The following is a 23,193-nucleotide window of genomic DNA, read 5'->3' on the forward strand; positions in this document are numbered from 1 at the left end:
TATTGGTCATAATAAAGAGAAACTTTGGAGAATAGTCAGTCTGAAAGTGTTGAAAGAAGAAAAAGTTAGGAACAAATATGAGCAAAAGGTATGAAGGTAAAATGGAAACCAGGAAGGTGAAGCAGTGACTCTTTGTGTAGATAGCAAGAAAATGGAATCAGTAGACTCATTCTATAGGTATTTTGATCAAGTAAGTATATAGGATAATGGTATAGGTTGAGGGAGGAGGTAAAAAAAAAATAAGACATTGCAGGATTTTTGCAAAAGATTAGGAAGAAGCTTGGAGTTTGGGAAGCCAATAAATAGTTTGTTTAGCCAACTCATTTTTATGGTTGTAAAATGCAAATGGAAGATAGAAGTTGAAAGCTCTCAAAGATAGAAGTTGAAAGCTGTTGAGAGGAATTATTTTTCTAGTACTATTTGCAGCAAAAGAAAAGTTGAAAAGCAAGAAAAGTGGGATGTACAAAACCACTAGAACTTTTAATGTAGTTGAAAGGATGACCCAGAGCTTTTTTCTAGATGGTTTGGTCATATGTAAAGCAAAGGGAATGATAATTGGAGTGTATAATTCATGAGTATTGGGAGGGAGGCGGCGAGGAAAACTAGAAAAGTAAGGATGGATGAACGAAAGTATGAACGTAGTACTATTAGAAAATAAGGGCTTCAAAACCCAAGGACACTACTTGGTGTCTTTAACTGAAGCCTATTTTTTGTTTATCTTCTTGTAAGTGATTTTCTTTCATTTCATATGCAAGTTAGTAAGTTGTAAGTGGAGTCTCATTTCGATCCTTCTCACCAGCCAGAAGTTTACATTTTAATTTTTTCTGCCAGTTAACACACCAGGCACTTTACTTCTCACTGATTGCTCTGTACTACCACCAGACCTGACATACTGTTTCCTCACCATTTTCTTTGTCAGCATAACCTTGAGGATGATGTGTCTTCTTCCCTAATTAGATACATTGCATATACTACTTCCAATAATCAAACCCTACAGAGCACATTTTCCCATGACTTTCTTTTCATTTATTCATTATAATAACCCATAGATTTAAATACAATTAACAAAGTCATCAGCTAATGATTCATTGCACCATGTATTTTGAGATGGGAAAACTTCTTAGCTTACTGTGTATATATTGCAATTAGTCTAAGCATGTTCTGCTTGTCATTTGTGCTTTTGTCATGGTTTTCATTTCTTTTTAAAGTGCTTGTATGTATTCTGTAGTTGCAAAGTATTATGTTGTGATTCTGATGATTGGTTTTAAGCTTTTGTTTGATAAATATAAAAAGGATGTTTGTCACTTTAGTGGAGACATGGTTGCCAAGCAAGGTATTTTTGGTACATTTAATCGGTCAGTTTCTGAAAGACAAACATTTGCCCCAAAAAATGACTTGTGAGGGCTGGTATGGCTGGCAAAATAATTCCATCAATCCAAATGTTGAGCTAAATGAAGTCAGCAGCTGAGGGTCACCCCACTGGATTTCTTCTCTGTTATTTAGTCTGTACTGTACTTGGCATATCATCTGAGACAGTGCTAGGGCTCATTCTTTTTGTAGTGGCTAACAAAAATAGAAACTAAAAGGTGTTCAAGGTTATTGGAACTCATTTTTTTTATTTTAGTAAACAAGCAGTTGTACATGAAACAGCAAACCTTTACAAGAATAAATAAATACCTGTAACAAACGTTGCCTTGGCCATTACCAAATTATACCATAAAACAGAAATGGCCATTCTGAGGGTTGTGCACCCTCATCCATTCTCTAGGATTTTGCTGAAATCACCTTGTGCCCTTTGAATAACTACATTTCATACCTATATTAAAGTCAGATCTTTTCATACCTATATTAAGGTCATATCTTTTCTTTTGCTAGATGTAACGTTGAAAGGGAAATGTAAACAAAAACATTATCTATTCATTGCCTCCAGTGGGTGCACTTCATAGTCAGAATAATCCTGATGTGTAAGGAATTACTTTAGGAGAATGTTACAGCTTATATTCTAAAAACTAGGTTAATACGTATATTGTAAAGAGCTCAGGCATCCAGAATGTTAGATTGTTGAATTTAGTCCTAACTTGTTTTATTGTTATTGAAGAGTAGCTGATACCATGAAATATTCTTGAAGCCCATGGAAGTTCAAGCTGAATGTACATAGGCTGCCCAGCTTATATTTTCTGGTGTTTGTCTTGTAGATCCCCTCAAAAAAGCCAGAAGTGCAGGTTACTGAGACCTAGATACTATACTATACATAACCTGGTACATAGAAAGAAAAAGAGACAATATCTAATTCTACATATGCCATAGCTCAACTTCAGACCACCCTGTGGAATGTTTTGAGTCACGTCAAACCAAAGCTGGCCTTTTGCAAAGTTGGATTCTGAAAACCTCTTCAGCAGTTTTTGACATCCGGAGGAAGCACAATTCATTTCATCAAAAACCCATCAGTGCAATATGTCCTCACATTTGTGGTGTGGAATATCCACAGTCGGCAGTCTTTTGTCAAAAGGACAAGTATGTTAGTCTGAAGGTGTGTGCACCACCTGGACAAATAGGTACCCGTCAATTATTTTTTTGCAGCACTGTTAATACACTGCTCCTTTCAGATTCCCCTCCTTGTATCTTTATTGCAGGATTACTATTGGTCAGTTTCCTTTTAATCTAATTCTCTAATGTAATCATGGGTTAGCTGTTCAATGTTTCATACTATTTTCACTTATTTCCTTCAGTGAAATTTTTATACTTAAGTACGTGCTTTGGATTGGCAGCTTCATGGTGAGTAATGCACAATTACTCTTTTATCCTGTGGTAAGCAATTTAGCATGATTTTCTGGTTTTCAAAATTTGGAATACATCTGCTCTATCTCAGTTTTATTGTCAGTGTTCAGTCAAGTGTTTAATTAACTAGGATTCATCATCAGCTTAATGCTTAGAGATAGATTTTCCTTTTTGTGTACAGTACTTTTTTGTGATTTAAGGGAAATTGACTGTCCTTATTGCCTCATTCTTTATTTTTGGTTATTATGTCAGTTTTTGGCAAATTTTGGCAGGGTTTGCTATTTTGGGCGCTAACTTCTTAGTGTTAGCAATCAGTGTTTTTATGACTTGGTAGACATTTTTTTTTGCATTTTTATTTTCTACTAGTTTGTGATTTTTATGAATGTACAAATTACATCTATGAGCTACCATTAGTTGTTACCTAATCATTTGTGTTTTCAGCATATTTTTTGGTATGTTATATATACTAGTTCCCTTAAGTTATTTTTGTTGTGTCTTCTATGTGGGTTATGTGTAGTGCATTTGATATTTTTTCACTGTGCATCTGTAAACATATGAAGCTCTCTCTCTCTCTCTCTCTCTCTCTCTCTCTCTCTCTCTCTCTCTCTCTCTCTCTCTCTCTCTCTCTCTCTCTCTCTCTCTCTCTCTAGCTCGCTCCTCTCTCCTCTCGCTCCTTCGCTCTCACTATGTGCATAATACATCAATGTGTGTGAAGGAAAAATTCAGCCCTTTCTCTGCTTGCAAACCAGGAACATATTCAGTGTTGCCTTGCCTGGCATTGGCTCCTCTGTGACAACTTCGCCCTTCCACTCGGGCTTTCTTCTCTTTGAGTCTATGCCAATTCACATGACTCCTCTGTAGCCTTTGAGATGTTCTTTTCCATTCATTCTTTTTCTCGGCCATTCCATTGAGGAGTGAGAGATGTGTATTTCTGGCGATAGAAGTTTACTCTCAACGTGGTCCGAAAGTCACGTAAAGCCGTTGGTCCCGTTGCTGAATAACCAATGGTTCCATGCAACGTAACACCATACAGATAAACAAACAAACCATTCATTCTTTGAAAGGAAAGAGACCTCTCTTTGCAGTCAGAGGATTTTGCACACATTTCCTCTAATCCTTTTGGCTTTTTTTTAGCTCAACACCTGTAATAGATGATCAGTCCTTATTCCCTTCATGTTTTTCACTTAGCCAGCCTCATTCCTGCTCTGTGAGTTTTGAAGGGTTCTCAGTTCCCTCTGCTGGTGAGGTTTTGGCAGAACAGCTGAATTTCATGCTCAGCATTTCTCCCAAAGTGTATCTGTCAAGTCACAGTACAGTACCCCTTCTGTTTTGTAAGTGCCAGCCAGCTAAAAAGTAGAGTTGGGCATCTCCCCCTCTGATCACATGTCCTTTGAATGGAATGGAATTTCCAATGTTTTTTGGGAGAAAGACAAGGTTTCAGCTTGTTTATAGTACACATGGTTCAAGTGAACTTAAGGTTTTAGTTTTTTTTTTTTTATTGCACAATATTCAAGTGGACTTAAGGTTTCAGTTTTTTTTAAGTGTACATTGTTCAAATGAACTTTGGTTTTAGGTGCTGAGCGCAGGATCTTCACTGACAGACTCGAGACTAACCTCCACCTCGGGAGAAAGTTTCTGTTTAAAAAGCTATACATACGTTGTTTTTTTGTAATAACAAGCACCAAAATTTTAAAGAATATTTTGTTTTTGCGGAAATACAATTCAGAGCTGTTTATCAAAATCCCACCTCGGCCAACCTCACATTGCCCCTATTTGCCAATGAAAAAATTAACAGGTTACCAACAGGTGAATGGGCAGTAGTTTGGTAGTCACCGGCTTCAACGGTTGTTACCAGTTCATACTGGGAATGCTTATATTTAAAAGGCTCAGGTATGTGCATCAAGAAAAAATGCAGATTATTAAAAAAAAAATTTCAGTGCAATGTATTAGTGGTGATAGACTTCTTTTTATATTTAATAGACAAAAGACTAGTGAGCTTGTGATTATACAGACCACCAATAGGCCTATATGGTTGATAATTAAATATTTGTATGAGAAAACTGTGTTTTGAAAATATTTTTTTCTCAATATGAATCTATAAAATGAATTGTATAGACGTACACTACCTCAAAATAAAAAGAAATTTAGATAAGTCCTGGAAGATTACATATTTTTAGCTAACTTCCATGAGCTTGGTGTCAAAAGGCAATTTCTATTAGCACCTTCGTTCCTATGCTCCAAGAACTAGTGTGTGTGCTACTCATTTTGTAAAGCATCAGCATCCACTTTGTGTTAAAACTTCATGTTCTCAGACTTGCAAAAACCCTTATAGTACTGTACTGTTAAACTGGAATGAGCTGCATGGCAATATGCATTAAAGTATGATTGATGCTTGATGTACGTAAATTTAAGGAAAATGTTTAACAATAATAATATTTATAATGCACTTTGCATCAATACCTCAGTTTTTGTGATTTTTGCTAAGAAAATATTCTTTATGTATGCTTGTTTGTTTCTGTTTTGTTGTTTTAGATTTTTCAACATATATTTGGGCTAGTTCCATATGAAATTTTGCTCAGTTTGAATGTATGTGATAATTATTAGAGTTGTTAAAGGAAGGATTTAATTTTTTCCTCTGGTTGCTGTATTTTATTCATTGCTATATGCTAAATTGATATGTGCCTTTATTGTTTTGCATGTGCCCATATGCTGGTAACAAAGATGATGCATTGCTTTCATTTGTTATTGATTCCATTAGTATATGTTGTGGCTCTTGTAGAGTATTTGCTCAAATTCTTGCTGCATCCATGTCTGTGTAGCAGTCTACTATGCACAAATGTAATCTTGCATGGAGCTTTCTAAGGTCTTTGTTTTCCATTTTCTTGTTCACCGTGCAATAATTTCGATTTCATGTAACATTGTTTTTTCATTCCTTTGTTTTTCTTGATTGCTGGTAACTTGTATTTCCACATAAATACAAACCATGATATTTTACACTGGCTCTTATCAGTTGAGACCGACAGATCTGTCAGCCAAATATTATCTGTTAGCGTAGATTGGTGTTCAGTATTCTCCTTCAACATGCTGTACTATAGTTTCAATTTCCAATTCCTTAAATTTTTATTATGGGGAACAGTCCTCCCTGAGATGCACTTTGCTGCTGCTACTACTTCTAGAATAAAAGTGTTCGTGAAGCATTGCAGAGTTTTAGGTAAGAGGGAAATGTAATTGACTATAGACACTTTATTACTCAGTTAAACAGTGGGTAAAACAATTGCATGCATCATGGACTTGCTGCCTAACTGTACAGCAAGCAGTGCAGTGAGACTAGGGGTCCAGTTTTATTTCCAAACCAATAAGAAAATTTTTGGTGATATTCCCTAACGTTAGTAGGTTTGGCTGTTGATGAGTTTCCCTAAGGAAATTAATTATTCTAATGCTTCAGATAAAAAGATTCAAGAATGGAAAAGATCTGTAACTTACAACTACTTGAAATGTATTTACAACTATTTTCAAATCACCATGTTTCATCGCTAGAGTAGGCAGGAAAACAAAACTACCAGTACAGGCAGTCCCCGGGTTACGATGGGTTCGGCTTACGACGTTCAGAGGTTAAGGCGCTTTTCAATTATATTCATCAGAAATTATTTCCAGGGTTAAGACGCATGTTCCAGGGTTACGACGCCTACAACGCTCATCTGGCAGAAGAAATACTACACCAAAAATGCAAAATAATCAATATTTGAAGGTTTTTTTGATGCAAAATGCAATAATAATTCAGTTTTCATAATTTTGAATGCACCCAAAGCATTAAAAGTAAGGTTTTCTTAGTATTTTTGGTGATGTTCCGGCTTACGACGATTTTCGGGTTACAATGCGTCTCAAGAACGGAACCCCGTCGTAACCCAGGGGCTGCCAGTATATGAATTATAATGTGTAAGGTATAACGAGATATTAAGAATAGTTTGATGTGCATTTATTGAAGTAATCAAACATATACTAGGTACATGTGAAATAAGCAAAGTAAGGCAGTCCCCGGGTTACGACGGTGTCGGCTTACGACGTTTGGAGGTTATGACGCTTGTCAATAGACGTTATTTCCAGGATTACGACGCCTACAACGCTCATCTGGGAGATGAAATATGACACCCAAAATGCAAAATAATCAATATTTGAAGGTTTTTTTGATGAAAAATGCCACAAGAATGCAGTTTACAATGTTTTCAATGCACCCAAAGCATTAAAAGTAAGGTTTTCTTAAGATTTTTCACGATGTTCCGGCTTACGACGATTTTCGGCTTACATCGCGTCTCAAGAACGGAACCCCCGTCGTAACCCGGGGACGGCCTGTACTAGTGTTAAAATATACATTATGAATGCTTGTAGATCTAGATTTAAGAACAGGAACTGGTTTGAAAGCTTTTCTGAATGGTTTGTTTTTGTTGCTACATGCAACCAAAATAACTTTTGACTGCTTTTAACAATGAAATAAAGAGTAGAGTAAAGATAGAGCTAAAGCTGGACTACATGAGCAATTAAATTTGTTTATGTATGAGAAGTCAAGAAACATATCAAGAGGTATATGTCAATAGAACTTGGTTTTCAAGACAGTTTAACCAGACCACAAGTTGAAATTTTCATTTCTCATAGATCTGGAGGAACCATTAAAAGTGAAGCAAGAGTTTGATAAATTTTACAAAATTATCGACTTCTCTCCTTAGTTGTCGTTCTTCAGAAGAATTTATTTTAGAGAGGTTACTCATGGTTTAGCTTAATGAAAGTAGAGAATGGAAAGTTAATACCATAAATGTTCTTGTGAAATGATGGTCGAATATCAATTAATACAAATGGTTAATTAATAATCAAATTAAGATTATGGTGTGGGTATAGGTATGTTGGAGCAATTTTGTATTTTCAAATACAGTATAATACTAGTAGACTTAAGAAGAGTTATTGTTGATGCTAAGTTTCTACAGTATTTGTTTTTGAATGTTAGGAGCATTATTTTGGCCTTTTTCTCCAATTTTTCCCTTATTTTATTTATCTTTCCAAGATAAGCTTTGCTCCATTTTTTGCCTCTTTTGAGAAGATGTTCTTGAAGTATTCCTAAGAGAGTAGGAATGTCTTTGTGGTAAACAGAAGAGAAAACGATAAGGATGATGTGACTGTCATGCAATCCGTCAGCCTTGAAATAGGCATATAAATCTGTTCTATGTACGTACGTACTTAAATTGGTCGGGAGCCTTCTCTTTGGGGAGAATCCCATGGTTTCTCTTACTTTTAAAACATATCTACTTGAAATTTCCAAGCCAAATATTGGTATAAAGTACTTTCTCTGGCTCTGTGTCACGAGTTAATGAGGGGTATGTGGGTGGCCCCACATGTCTCGTGACCAAGCACAGATGCCAATAGTCCCTTGCATACACAATTATTTTAAACTTTACCGGTTTCCAGCTGGCGCTGAGTATTTATCCTAATGTTAAGACCTCAGTTTTGTAAGTTATGAAAAATACAAATTAGTTACAAATTTGTCATTTTTGAATCGGACAAGGAGGGATGAACAAGCACATTCTACAAATTTCAGCATACCTGTTTATCTCAGCAGTGAATTAGGTGTATACTTGTTAGTTTAATGTTATGAGTCACAGCAGGGGTAGAGGTAATAGTACTCTTAACATGGATGTTCGCTCCTAATAAGGCTTGTCTTCATTCTGCCAAGTTGGAACCATTCAAGAGATAATAGGATGAATTCGTTTTCATATGACTGATATATTTTCAGTTTACATTTATTTTTAGTTTGTTTGTGTCTCCTTGAATAGATAAGTGAGTCATTGAGGCATGTTTATTTATACTCTCTCTCTCTCTCTCTCTCTCTCTCTCTCTCTCTCTCTCTCTCTCTCTCTCTCTCTCTCTCTCTCTCTCTCTCTCTCTCTCTCTCTCTCTCTCATTTCTGGTGACTGAAAAAGTGAATCAGGTTCTGTATAGGACTGTTAGTTGGCTTGTGTGGATTTCATCTTGAGTCAAGAGATATATAGTTAAAAAAGGATCAGTTATTTACAGCTCCATTGAAATATTCATAATTAAGATGTTCTCTTGTAAGTTGTCTGTCAGTCTATCTTCAAGTGTTTATTAATGTATACTGGTATAGAAAGATATTAAGAATTATTACAAGAACATTGTAGAAGCAGTGGAAGCATCCCCTCTCCCCCCCATTTTTTTCACGTTTTTGCCCACGGAATTCAGGTTATTTTTTCTGCACAGTTTTCATAAGTAGAACAGTAATAAATTATAGACTTTTGCCTAGGACTTGATGAGCCTGTGTACAAAGATCTTAAAGAAGGCTCAGAATTATTTTGGTTATTTTGATATCAAATCTACAGTACAAGTATCCAAGGTACTCTCACACATTTCCTTCTTGTTAGTGCCGAGGATATATTTGATGCAATGTCTTACTTTTTTCAGGAGGAGGGTGTATCATCTGTAAGGCCTTGGAATTGTCAGAATTCATCCTACAAAGTTTTCACGTATCTTCTAACAGTATCTGAAATACTCAGCGTCGTAGCTTAGAGGTTTACAGTATATCTTTAAAATGGGGTTTGATGCTTTAATGGAGTCCATATCAGTCATAGAATCCTTGAAGGAGTCTCTGTCAGCTTATGACAAGAAGTGTACTTCCTTGTACAATTTAGCTGATCAAATTACTGGGATTGAAAGGTAGGTTTTGCTTTGTTTTTGGTATTTGATTATTCTCATGAGTTTCTTGCCATGTTATTTAAATAGTTCTGTTATAGAAAATATGCACTTTTGAAGTTTCCTTGAAATTGGTTTGTGGTAAATCCATAAATCTAATTGGAACCATCCCTGCTGTATAAGAATTTCACCATCTTTGGGTATGTAACATATCAAAACATTTTATGCAAATTGTGAAAAAATTATACATCAGTGCCATAGCTTTAAAAATGTGGTAAAATGTATGTAATGTACAGCTTCACACTATGTAAACTGCTTGCTAAAAGTATCTAATTTAGAGGCAAATTGTATGAGATTTGCTATCTGATGTATGACAACTACAGTTTGAAACCTTATTCCAGTTGATTGTAGTGCTAATGTATCTGTCCGGGACCAACAATATTATCCTGATCTCTACATCAGTTTTTAAAAAATAATATGTATTCTGATAATACCATTTTTCTATAATGGTCCACATTCATGGGTGATGAATTACCATAAGGTTTGTTTGAGTGTTACTAACAAAAATGCCAGTAGCTAGGTAAGTGAATACAGACTGTTGCCTGTGTTTGCCTCTGGAATCCCAGTTGTATGCCAAACAGGTAGTTATTTCTTTTGTGTCTATTGCACTCATTGTGATTTTCCTCAGACTTTGCTATACCCAGTGGATTACCTTCATTCATTTATTCATTTTTCACCCTCATTGCCCTTTATTCACACTCACCCGTGAGTACCCACAACCATGGCCTTGGTAGTGCCTTAATTGTGAAAAGAAGCCGTATGCACTGGCCATCAAGGGATATCTCGGCTCTTTCCCCAACCAACCAAATTACCATGTTATGATCTTTCACTTTTTCTGCAATATATTTAACTTGGATGATTGAATTAGGCCTTCCTGAAATTGTACACACTTACAGCAGTATTTTTTAGATCATTTGAAACTTTCCAGTCAGTGAAATTCACACAATCTCAAATAGAGTCACTCACTCAAAGGATTAGATAGAAATTGGCATGTCCCCGCTAGTTTGTCAAAGTTCCTGACATCAACTTTTGCTCCTCCATCTCTTGCTGGTTAGACAAGGAATGAGGATATTCTATGTTCCATCAGGTTGTCAGGGAGGAATGATTTTAGGACCAAGGACTTTAGAGGTGGAGTTTAACAATTGGTTGTATCCACAAGGAGGAATTAGGCCAAGAGACTGCTCTTCTACCATTGTTCTTCATTAGTGCTGATGATATTTTTGTCACTTGCAACCTATGGGTTTTAAAGATCAGTTTCTCAAAATACTTTTTTAATTTGGCTGAAGTATGTGATATTACAGGCTTATAAGAGCATCTCTATGAACTAGCCACCAATGCAACTTGATTGTCAATGAGGTCTTGAATGCTGGTTCTTTTAAAGTTTTATTTACAAGACATTACTGGTAAATCTCTCAAAATTTTTGGCATGGGATGTGTGGGGGATTATGGGTCAGATTGTATCTGTCCTAGGAGGTAAACTTCCATTTAAAGGATTCATCATCATCATCATCATCTTTGTCATAATTCGTCCTTTCTTCTTTCTTACCATTTTTGTGGAATCATATGTGCGTAAACTTGATCAGAATGGGCAAGTGCTCAGGCTTCACTGTAAATAGTATACACAAATCACAACCTCATAATTTACTAACAAGATCCTGTCCACATCTTTTAAGTCCTTGTTAGTCCTCTGAGCATTGTGAATATGTTCTTTTCAAGTTATAGACCTAGTTCGAGTTGGGCCCAACTGTTAAGTCTTCAGTCTGGTGCCAGTGCCTTAGAATCACGTGAAATTGAAGCAAGAAAATAATTTTGCTATATAAGCCCCTTATTATTTCTGTACAAGTCCATACTATTATACAGTGAACCAGTTTGCTTCTGAGCCCTGCAGTGAGTCAAGCCTCCATCATTCACAATAGATAGTAGTGCTACTGTTAGATTTCTTTCTTTTAAAATTGTGTCTGGATTTTTTACTGAATCAAGAAGGAAAATGATCTTTATACATTTCTTGTTTACATAGTGTAGGTAAAATATAAAGTAAATAAAATAAATAAAATTAAAGTAAGATTATAAAGCTATTAAGGGCAGAAGAATAATAAAGCAAGTGGAAGAATAGAGCAGTACATAGTTAAAGCACTATACTAATGCTGTGCTGTAAAAAAGAAAAGAAAATGCATAATGTCAAAAGATCAAAGTTTACAAAAATCCTATGAAAAAATGTGGACCAGGACTTGTGACAAGGTAATTCCCTAAAGCATTTTTTGTTTAATCTTTTCCACCTGATAACTCACAAAATTAGTGAATTCACAAATAAGGGTCAGTCAACCATGAAAGTGAGAACAAATAGTAAATAGAAATATTTACATGTTGTAAGTTTATAAATCCTAAAAGTATGTAATTTCTAAAGAAGGATATGCATAAACAGTGTATACATGAGTAAATATACCTGATGTTACTGTGCATTACAGCATTTTACATAAGGGATGTGAATCATCACAGTGTTTTGCTTACCGAGAATTTTGTGTCCTGGAACCAGTCACCCATCTAACCCAAGAGTCAACCATAATGAGAGCATGGAAGAATTTGTTTTTGTAAAGATTACATTTTTATTTCTGAGGGAATATTTATTTGGATTATTTCAAGATAGCAGCATTCAAATTGCCTTCCTTATGGTATGTTAATGCTAGTAGAGAGCTGTACTGTATATCCTTGTTTTTTCCAGGTGTGAGAAGGGGCTTTTCAACTTCCATCCGGATACATTTCATCACCTTCAGAGCAGTATTACATCAAAAATGATTAGTGAGCTAAACAATCTCACACTTATCATGTTAGTATTATCCTTTCGAATTTGTTTTGGGAGTTCATTAGAAAGTCACTGTTTTTAAGATTTTATGGTTATTTCTTTGAAAAAGATTTTAAATAGAAATATGATTTTTTCATCCTGGGAGTCTTTTCTCATGAGCTCACCTCTTTAATCAGTCCATAACCAGACCACTGAGGTAATTTAGGTAGTTTTCGCTGGGCTGGTCCAGTAGTTATCTACCTGGTCTTCATTAACCAGAGCAGCTTTTGTCAAAGGTAATTCATTTAAGACAAGTGTTGTATATCTAGGAAAACTGCAAATTACTCATTTTGCAATGTTTACTTCCTTTTTGGATACATAACACTGAGGTAAGATCTCCCACTTATTTGTTAGTTTTTGTTTTTCTTTTGTTTAGAATACATTTTGGTAATTTGGAGTACTATACATATTTCATGTGTAAGTGTGAATCACTGTTGTTCAGATTGATAAAAAATAGCAATATAACAGATTTTGGGTGGTGGACGGATCCACTCATTGTGAGCATCACTATTATGCGCCATAGATTTGAAGGAATCGGGCGGGAAAGTTTCCATTACTTCTATAGCCCATAAATTTACTAATGGCAACATTTAGACAGGCTCAAATCAAGGAGCAGGCAGTTTATGAACTAGTTGTGATCTTGACCTCAAGGGAGCAAGTACAGCCTCTCTCTCACATGACGTGATGTTATATATTTGCATAAATATACCCAGGGGTTGCTGTTGGTTTTAGTTTTTATCTTTTGTGGTAGTATGTCGAGAATTGTTAGAAAAGACATGTATAGTAGTCCAAAAAAGTAACTGCAACTTTGATCTCAGTAAATTTACATAAATATTTTACAACAAATATTCTCAAAATTTGTTACTGATTTTAGTTGTTATCTGTTTTGATATTGTATGAGCTGTAATTATGATCAGTTTGTTTATAAGAAAAAACTTGTTTAACTTGGTCAAATATAGGATTGTCTTGTAAAAGAGGCCTCACAAGGGGTTGTAAATATATAGTCATTTTCAACTTCTTGTAGAGGATAGGAAAAATATTTTAGAATTATTTCTTCCTACACCTTGTGCATTTGCATATCTTCCTCTTTTCATTGAAGTGCTCTTTTCTTAAATTGGCCAACCTCAAAGTGTACCCAGCCATGGGTGCTGCATATTGATTTCTTAGCCTGGTTCTTAAGGGTTACTGGCTTACATTTATTTTCCCAAGAGCTGTTTTCATAAAATACAAGTTGATAAAATGTGAGGCATTTTGTTGACCATATTCTTCCACATTATGAGAACTGCCTGAAATCAAAGGTTAGTAAGAAAGTGGATTAAGTGGAAAGCAATTTCTAGAATCAAAGTGAAAAAAATTCCATTAGTGAACAGATAAAAGTATTTGTTTATAAAAACTGCACTGTTGTGTGCATTTGGAAAAAGAACATTTATTTCTGGTAAAGAAAGGACGCTTTTCATTCAAAATTTGCTAAAGATACATTTCTAAGAAGTGTGATAAGCAAATACAATTGCAGTAAGTTTTTTTGTGAATATTGTTTCTTGAAAATTTCATTCTACCCTGTTGAATAAACTTGGTCACTACAAAGAAAATGTAGGAGGTTTTGAACTTGCTGACTGCCAAATTCTATGCCCCATTATTGGGGTGTGTTAGAAAGATCACATTATAAATGAAGTTGAGGATGGATGTGGTTCCCAGTGGTTGTAAAGCAGACCAGTACAGTGGTACCTCGACATACGAAAGGCTCAACTTACGAAAAACTCGAGATACGAAAGCAAATACGAAGATTTTTTTTGGCTCTACATACAAAAATAGTTCAAGTTACGAAAGTTGTTTCTGTAAAGTCCCGAGATTTGCCCGGACCACCGAGAACAATTTTAAAACTTGCGCGCTGCCAACTGAGCCAACTCGCCGCCATCCTCCAGCTCTCCCATTATTGGTTCCTGATGCTAGTCACCCTATAAGATCCTGCTCTCCTATTGGTCAGCATCTACCCCTTGTGCTCTATGTATTCTATTGGTAAAAGGATGCTGTAAATTGAAAAACTTATTCATGCAATACATTTAATAAAAAAAACATTAGGTAAAGATAGAGTAAAGAATAGAAATAAATGGTTATTATATTGTTTGGTAGTTTCAGTAGTTGAAGAGAGATAATGAAAATTTATTGCTTACTGTGTAAAGTGATTGCTTGGCGATCGTTCGATACTCGTAAGTGCTGGATGTAAACAGAAGTTTGGAAGCTTTTTTTTGTTTGTTTATTATAGTTAATGGTTACTTAATAATTATTTGAAATGAGTACATGCAATACATTTAATAAAAAAAATTGTGTATTAGATTTCGTAAAATATAAAATATAAAATAAATCAGACTGCTATCATCGAAGCCAACAAATACGTATTTTCTAGAATTCTTCTTCTGTTTTAATATTACGTATATGTTTCATTATAGCTGTCAGTAACTCTGTATCTCCATTAGGTAAAGATAGAATAAAGAATAGAAAAGAATGGTTATTATACTGTTTGGTAGTTTCATTAGTTGAAGAGAGATACTAATGAAAATTTATGGCTTACTTTGTGCTAGGAAAAGTGATTGCTTGGAGATCGTTCAGTACTCGTAAGAGCTGAATGTAAACAAACTGTTGGAAGGTTTTTTTTGTTTTTGTTTGTGTATTATAGTTAATGATTAATTAATAATTATTTGAAATGAGTATATACTGATTATTTGTACATTTTATTGGCATATTCTAAGCTTTTAGCTTCTTAGGTGTAGATGTCAGAATCATAGACTAGGCTACAGTAGCAACTGCTAACATAGGGTAGGCTTATTACTAAGGGACATATGCTAAAGTCCTAATATATGCAGTAAAAATGGCGTTAAACATTACATGCAGTTGAATATTACTCAAGTATATACAGTATTTTGCCTTTTTGGAGTAATATTTCTTCCGTCAGATCGGCGTCGTAACCCTAGAACATGTGTTGTAAGCCTGGAAATATAATTTACTGGGGTGTTTTTGAAGGGCTTGGAACGGATCAGGCATTTTACATGTAAAATGCGGTTCAAGATACAAAAAACTCATGATACGAAGGCCGCCTCGGAACGGATTAATTTCGTATCTCGAGGTACCACTGTATCTGAAAAACTGCTGTGATATGTCATGGTATAATATTAACATTCATATGTTATTGCTTTGAAATTATATTTCATTTTCATTTTTTTACAGATCAGATATGGAAAGGCAGAAGACATCCATGGAATCTGTTGTCACCCGAATGGAGTCGCAGTGCAAATCTTTGGTCAATACCAATCCAAATAGTGAAGCATTTGCCCAGCTCAGAACTGTTTATGCCATTTCAAATTACTTAACAACTTTGATAGATATGAAGAGATTCCACCTTGAAACAATGGATCCCAGTGATGTAAAATCAATTTCAAAAGCAAGGAAGGACACAAGTTGCAAACCTATTGAGAAGGAACTTGACCGATATGTTGTTGCATCAAAAAAGAAGTGATCAAGTAGGATGAGTTTTTCAGCTGTGATATATTTTGTTCAGTTGTCACATTGTGACTCTTTGATTTGATATAATACTATTTTCACAGTCACCAGGTGAAAGGGGATGTACACGTGTGGGAAGGGCATGTAACTCCTTTTTTCCTTCTTTAAATTAATATTGTACTGGCATTATAGTTGTTTAAGATTTTTCCTCTTGTTGTAGGACCAGGTCTCTGGTCAGTGTTTCAGTCACATTGATAATATAATGAAATATAAACTAAAGGAGGGAAAAACAGTCTGTGATTTCATCCAAGCCACTGCTATGAGAGGGCTACCCTGCTTTTTAAAGTATTTATATTTTATGCTTGTAAAGCATGAGATAACCTGTGACTTGACAGCTATTACTCATTGGAATTTATGTGTAATGCTTTTTCTGTAATGTGTTGTTACCTAGAGTTCTGTAGGTTTGAGAGGTTTATGTGCTGGGCAGTGAACTGCATTTGTTAAATGTCTAATGAACCTCATAAATCAAGTAGGTGATTCTTTGCAATTTTCATAATTTATTTGAAAACAAGGTCTGCTTGAATATTCTGCAAACTTTAAAACCCTGTGTTAAATTAATTAAGTTCAGAAAAATAAAAAGAATACAAAAGTTGAGTTAACTGACAGTTAACTATTACTACCTTTCATTTGTTGAATTGCAATTAGAACTGAGGTTTAGGAACTGATAGGTCTTGATGAAGAGTAAGTAAACAAGAAAGAATAGTTAAGCACTAATACGTGTTTTTGCCAGAAGTATTTTTTGTTTTGTTGTGTAAAAACACTATTCATTATAAACTCATTTCTTTTATATAGCCTATGTGTTATTGGAGGGTGATACCACACTTATCAGTTCATTTTTAGAAGAAATAGATCAGGTGACAGATATTTTAGTAAGCTCACTGATGGTGCTTGTATTAAGTCACATGTTACTGATGATAGTCCAGGTGCTATTCCATTCCATTTTTAATCTTCCCAGCCCCCTTTTATCTTCTCCATGTTTTTGTTTTCCCATCAGTTCTTCTCTTGTACCAACATCCTCAAGTTTATGTTAATTGCTTTGTTCAGTAGGTTTTCAAGATACGACCTTTATTGTTTCATTATTTCATTATAGTATTTTCAACTGTAATTTCTCCATATTCATCACTTATTTCCTTTGACATATTTAATGCTTTTCCATTATTGGTCAGCCTCTACTATTGAATGCTTTTTCCTAACGTTCTGGTACGTTGAGATTCTGATAACATTCCTCCCAGTTTTTCTTTTCTCCCCTCCCACTTGCCTTTTAGTTGCCCTTGCTTAACATGTATACATCTCTATCCTTTTCCTAGGTCCTTTATTTTTCTTTTTTTTTATTTTCTCTCGGTCCAGCTTGGAATTTATTCAAGGTGTTTCCTCCTAAAATTCTTCCTTTCATGACCTCATTTTTCCCTACTGGGTTTATTAAAGGAGCCTCTTTGGAAACTCATTGCTGCTAAGACTAGAGGATGTTTGTGCTGGTATGCCCTTCAGTCACAGTAAGAATGATTTCCAGCCCTATAATCCATGGTAGCTATCAGTTCATGGAATCTCCCAGCTTGGAAAAAGTTTCCCAAGAAATCATACTTGTTACTTTTCATCCAGAAAAGTAGGAATCTTTCAGCACCTACATGATACTTTTGTTGCATTAGGCAAAATGTTCCTTTGACTGAGTAAATGGAAGGATTGTTGTGATCAATTCTTCTGTTCAATTTTTTTCTTGGACAAGGTCAGTTGATTATTTTGTTTATCACCTTTTTTCCTAAAAGGGCATTCTTAATTTCTTCTTGTAAGTTCATCCTTGGCACACCCCCTTTGGCCATGTATTACTCGCATCTACTTTTCCTCAGCCATTGCATTCTGACTTGCTTTGAAGAGGTTAATGAATGTGTTGTTTGGGCTCTTCCACCAGTGTTTACTTTCCTCCAATTTTCAAATGTTTCTAGCCCAACTCAACCATCTTATTCGTGGAGTTTTGGGTTTTCCTATGCATATTTGCCCAGAAGCTCCATTGTCCCTTCAGGTCCCTTCTCCAAAGAGAAGCGGCTCAAGTGTGCTAGTCAGGCCATGTAAAGATGATGGGTTACAAAAGAAATGCAGTTTTCTAGAAACAAAACTCATGTTTTAATAACCCATTACCTTGACTAAAGAGTCCTCTTACTGACCCCACTGCTATAACACTGTGGGATCAGGATGGACCACACAAAGAATGACGAGTCATCAGCTGGGGTTAAGGGACCATAGGCACATGCCTTAATATAGCGAAGTCACCAGATCTTTTCTCCTACAAGATAGTTGACATGTCTGGAATTGCTTGTGACTTGTGAAGATCAGTGTAGTTTTAAAAGAATGTGATTTTTTAGGGTTAATTGGGGCTTATATCAGAAAAAAGGCCTGATAAGTTTTTAGCTGTCCCTTATTGCATACCAGATAATAAGGATAATGGTTTAATTCCAGATGAAACTTCATTTTATTGTATTAACATGTTACTGTCAGCAAATTAAAATGGTTCTTTTGATGATGGTGATGCCTCTATGTCACAGGTTATGTATGAAATGTGGTGATTGAGATTTTTCAGTGGGATTTTAAATTGCCTTTTGAACTGGATGATTTTAAAATTATCTCATAGGAATTTATGTTAAATCATTATTTTTGTTTCTTGTGTTTTCATAAGGAATTTGTTAGTAAATGGTAGTTTTAGATTAAAGTGTATTATTGTACATAAATTTTTGTGACTTATCTTCCAGTACATTTTCAGTTTGCTTACAGTTATGGCATTAAAGTAATTAGAGGTATTTATATGGAACTTTATTTTTAAGATTTTAATAGCAATCAGTTTGAAAATAATTAGAGTAGTTCACAAGATATCAGACCTAATCTTTCTTAGTTATGATTTTTTCCCTTGTTCTTTAAAAAAAAATTATATAGAAATGAAGTAGACCAAACTTTGAATTTAAAAAGTACCTCTCAGTGGTAAATAAGTATTATTAAGGAGTGGTGTAGTAAGAGTTATTTTTATAGTAGCTCTCAGTATTCAAAAGTTTTGTATGATAGAGCATGCTATTTTCATGATGACTAGATTTCCATACTCTCTATTAATATTTAAGAAATAACGTAATTTTGTACAGTAACTCTCTTTTGTATAAGAATGAATTCTGTTACAGGTGTTGAGAAAATGATATAGTAAATAATGTTCCAATTATTGATTTTGTTTATTGTATACTAATAGAAATTGTTAAAAATGTACTTTAGACTGTTTATTGTAACTGACATGAATCTTGTGTAGTGAATGTGGCACATTTACCATATTTCCCAGGGTCGAAGACACACCCTAGTTTTGACTAGCAAAGCTTTTCAAATAAATACTAAACATAAGAATAAGGTGCAACACTCATGAGTAGATGGCTATGTTTTGGTTGGTGCAAGTGCACATTCCATTATCTGGATGCATTACATACCATGGTTTTGGCTGCTGCAATATATTAGTGTAAATTTTTCCAGTTAATTTATTTAAAAAAATATTCTGATTCATTTTTCCCCACTGATTATGGTGATTTAGTTTTTCTTTAGTTAACATAGCAGCGAACTGAGAGCTTAAACACATTGCAATGTAATGTACATGGTATAAACTGCCCAGCTGTGTTGTGTTAGACAGTTCCTTGGCCATCAGTGTGTCAGTGCATTCAAATGAATGAAGCTGGAGCTGGTGCAGTATTTTAAGATTTTTTGTATTGGATGTAGGGTTATGCAATAATGTTTTATTCTGACAAAGTACAATGACATTCCAAATGAAGAAAATATAAATAGAATCAAGATTAAAATCCACACAGTACAGATATTGCAAATGAGAAAAGCATTTTAATCTTCAAAGCCTGAAAATATTTTGCACATTGTTACCAAATTTACCAAATGTAAAAAAAAGTGCGAAATTTTGAGGAAAATGTCATGAAAAATAATGTAATATTACAAAATTACCCCCTTATCTACAATAGTTCTGCTATTGTAAGATTTACTGGTAAACCCTTAAACATATCAGTTTTTGTTTTGTCACCTGATTATGTTCCCTGAAAGTCAGGATAATTTGAGAAGAGCAAAAATACTGGTAATATTAACATTAGTTACTATGTACTCGTTTGCCGTAATCTGCCGATGTGGGAATAAATCTTTGTGACAGTGTGTCGTGTTTTATATACACTTCATTCAGAGATTATCCACAGGCATTCTGAATATACTATCTAGCAAAAATATCCTTCCTTTTTGGTTAGGATGGGCTGAAGTAAATTGTAAGTTTTGGCTGCTAGGATGCATGGTAAATTTCCAAGATTTATTTACAATAAGAAAGTGTCTTCGACGCCAGGAAATGTGATATTGTATATTGCGTATAAGTAGTGGTTAACCTTCTATGTAATGAAATGTTTATTTATAGCTTTGAGTAATTATTTACAGGTCTTGAAAGTATTAAAACTTGCAGCTCAATACTCTTGCATTTTGTATAAGCAGTTGTTCTGTGGTTTTTGAACATGACATAATGTTGAAATTAAAAGTACAGTATTCAAGAATTTTTTTAATTTCACGTGGTTCATTCCTATATATCGACTGTTTTTGCACAAGTACTGCCTATTATTCTGAGTATGCCTTGAATTTTCATTGTATGTGGTTGCTATTTCATCCAGGTTTAATGAATCATTCAAGATGATTAGCCATATTTAGAAATAGCAATGACTAGTGTCTCAGGAAGAGAAAGTTCCATGCCTATCTGAACTACATGTCTTAGACACCCAGGAACAGCCAACAGTTGCTTGGAAGCGCCTCAGTGTCGTGGTTGGTATGGTGTTTGCTTCCCATCTCGGTGGTCGCGGGTTCGATTCTCGGCCATTCCATTGAGGAGTGAGAGATGTGTATTTCTGGTAATAAAAGTTCACTCTAGACGTGGTTTGGAAGTCACGTGAAGCCGTTGGTCCCGTTGCTGAATAACCACTGGTTCCATGCAACGTAAAAACACCATACAAACAAACAACAGTTGCTTGGTTGTGGGTCACTACAGTAGTTTTTGTAGGTGGTTGGGGTCTTTTCCCTGTGGAATTAGGCACCATAGATAATGAACCATTCTTTTTCAGTTATTAATTTCATATGTAGCTAAGGCGTATAGAATTTTGTGTTATTTACTCCAATTACATGTAAAATCAGAAAACTCAGTGTACAGTAATTTTTGTATTGGTATTTCGGCCATAACTTTTTAACTATATAAATCCTCTTACCCTCTTACGCCGACTGGACGTATTTTACGTCGACATTTTTTGTCTCCCGTGTGCCGACTGGACGTATTTTACGTCGACTTACAAAAGTTTAAATTAAATTCGCGGAAAAATACTTATAGGCCTACCAGCCTAAAACTTTTGAATCACGCGCCTTGGGGGATGCTGGGAGTTCACGGATCAAGGTGTTGTTTTGTTTACAATCGTTACGCAGGCGCGCAAGCGCGAATTTCTTTCTTGCCGCACTAAAAAGTATCTGTGACACATCTCGGAAATTATTTTGTCACTTTGACATAATTTTTGTACCATTGTAAATTAGCCGTTACATGAAGTATTATATATGAAAATGTGCGCATTTTTATGTAGAATACAACAATAAAATACTCATGATTGTAGCTTTTATCAGTTTTGAGATATTTTCATATAAATAACGATAATTGCCAAAATTTCAACCTTCGGTCAACTTTGACTCTACGAAATGGGTTGAAAAAACGCAATTGTAAGCTAAAACGCTTATATTTTAGTAATATTCAATCATTTACCTTAATTTTGCAACTAATTGGAAGTCTCTAGCACAATATTTCGATTTATGGTGAATTTATGAAAAACTTTTTCCTTACGTCCGCGCGGTAACTCTTCCGAAAAAAATCATACATGCGATTGTGGTAATGTTTGCACCATTTTTAAAATTAGCCGTTATATAAAGTTTTTATATATGGAATGTGTGCATTTCATGCACATACAACTAAAACAAACCCATGGTTGTAGCTTTTATCAGTTTTGAGATATTTTTTCATATAAATAACGATAATTGCCAAAATTTCAACCTTCGGTCAACTTTGACTCTACCGAAATGGTAAAAAAAACGCAATTGTAAGCTAAAACGCTTATATTTAGTAATATTCAAGCATTTACCTTAATTTTGCACAAATTGGAAGTCTCTAGCACAATATTTTCGATTTATGGTGAATTTATGAAAAAAAATAACATTTCTTTACGTCCGCGCGGTAACTCTTCCGAAAATATCATACGTGCGATTGTGGTAATGTTTGCACCATTTTAAATTAGCCGTTACATAAAGTTTTATATATGAAAATGTGCGCAATTTCATGTGAATACAACAAAAAATAATTGAAGGTTGTAGCTTTTTCATTTTTGAAATATTTGCATATAAATCACGATAAATAGAAAAAAAACCACGTTCGGTCAACTTTGACTCTACCGAAATGGTCGAAAAACGCAATTGTAAGCTAAAACTCTTACAGTCTAGTAATATTCAGTCATTTATCTCTTCATCTTGAAACAAATTGAAGTCTCTAGCAAAATATTTAGAATTATGGTGAATTTAAAAAAAAAATCTTTCCTTCCCTCCGCGCGCGGATTCTCCGCCACAAATCTCCGAAATGCGTACGTCCCATTCTCGGAATATTTGCTCCGTTTCATATTAGGCATTTCATAGAGTTTTATATATGAAAATGTGCGCAATTTCATGTAGATTAAAACTAAAAATATTTGAAGGTTGTAGCTTTTCTTATTTCCGAAATAATTGCATATAAAAAATATATATAAAAAAATTCGACATTCGGTCAACTTTAACTCTTCAGATATGGTCGAAAACTGCAATTGTAAGCTAAATACTCTTACAGTATAGTAATATTCAATCATTTGTCTTCATTTTGAAAGAAATTGGAAGTCTCTAGGACAATATTTAGATTTATGGTGAATTTTTGAAAAAATATTTGTTTACGTCCGCGCGTTACGAATTCATGCATTATTTTGTGATAATATTTTCTCTGTGTTGTTTTTATCATTTTACAATGTGTTATATACCAAAATGATCGCATTTTAGTGTACATTACAACGAAAAAAAAGTAACTTGTTACCTTTAAGCGTTTTGCGCACAGCGCGATTTGAATACAATTATATATGAAATTTCGTTTTTGCGCTATCATATATCGCATTATTTATATATGATAATGATAATTTTTTCATTTCTGATGGTTTCATACTAAACTTCAGCCA

The 23,193-nt window shown here is 34.6% G+C and overlaps 1 protein-coding gene across 6 annotated transcripts in view; it reads left to right on the forward strand.

Annotated features, from left to right (window-relative positions):
- LOC135212022 (protein salvador homolog 1-like) overlaps window positions 1–19,898 on the forward strand; it is a 53,935-nt gene extending 34,037 nt beyond the window's left edge. For all 6 annotated transcript variants that reach the window (XM_064245314.1, XM_064245315.1, XM_064245309.1 and 3 more), the window contains exons 4-6: window positions 9,241–9,492; window positions 12,248–12,352; window positions 15,590–19,898. Coding sequence is in view for 4 of the 6 variants with exons in the window: in XM_064245309.1 (XP_064101379.1) it covers window positions 9,241–9,262 (22 nt within the window). In the remaining 2 variants the exon portion in view is untranslated. The remainder of the gene's footprint in view (window positions 1–9,240; window positions 9,493–12,247; window positions 12,353–15,589) is intronic.
- The last annotated feature ends 3,295 nt before the right edge of the window (window positions 19,899–23,193 follow it).

Source organism: Macrobrachium nipponense, chromosome 40, assembly GCF_015104395.2.
Source record: "Macrobrachium nipponense isolate FS-2020 chromosome 40, ASM1510439v2, whole genome shotgun sequence".
NCBI lineage: Eukaryota > Metazoa > Arthropoda > Malacostraca > Decapoda > Palaemonidae > Macrobrachium > Macrobrachium nipponense.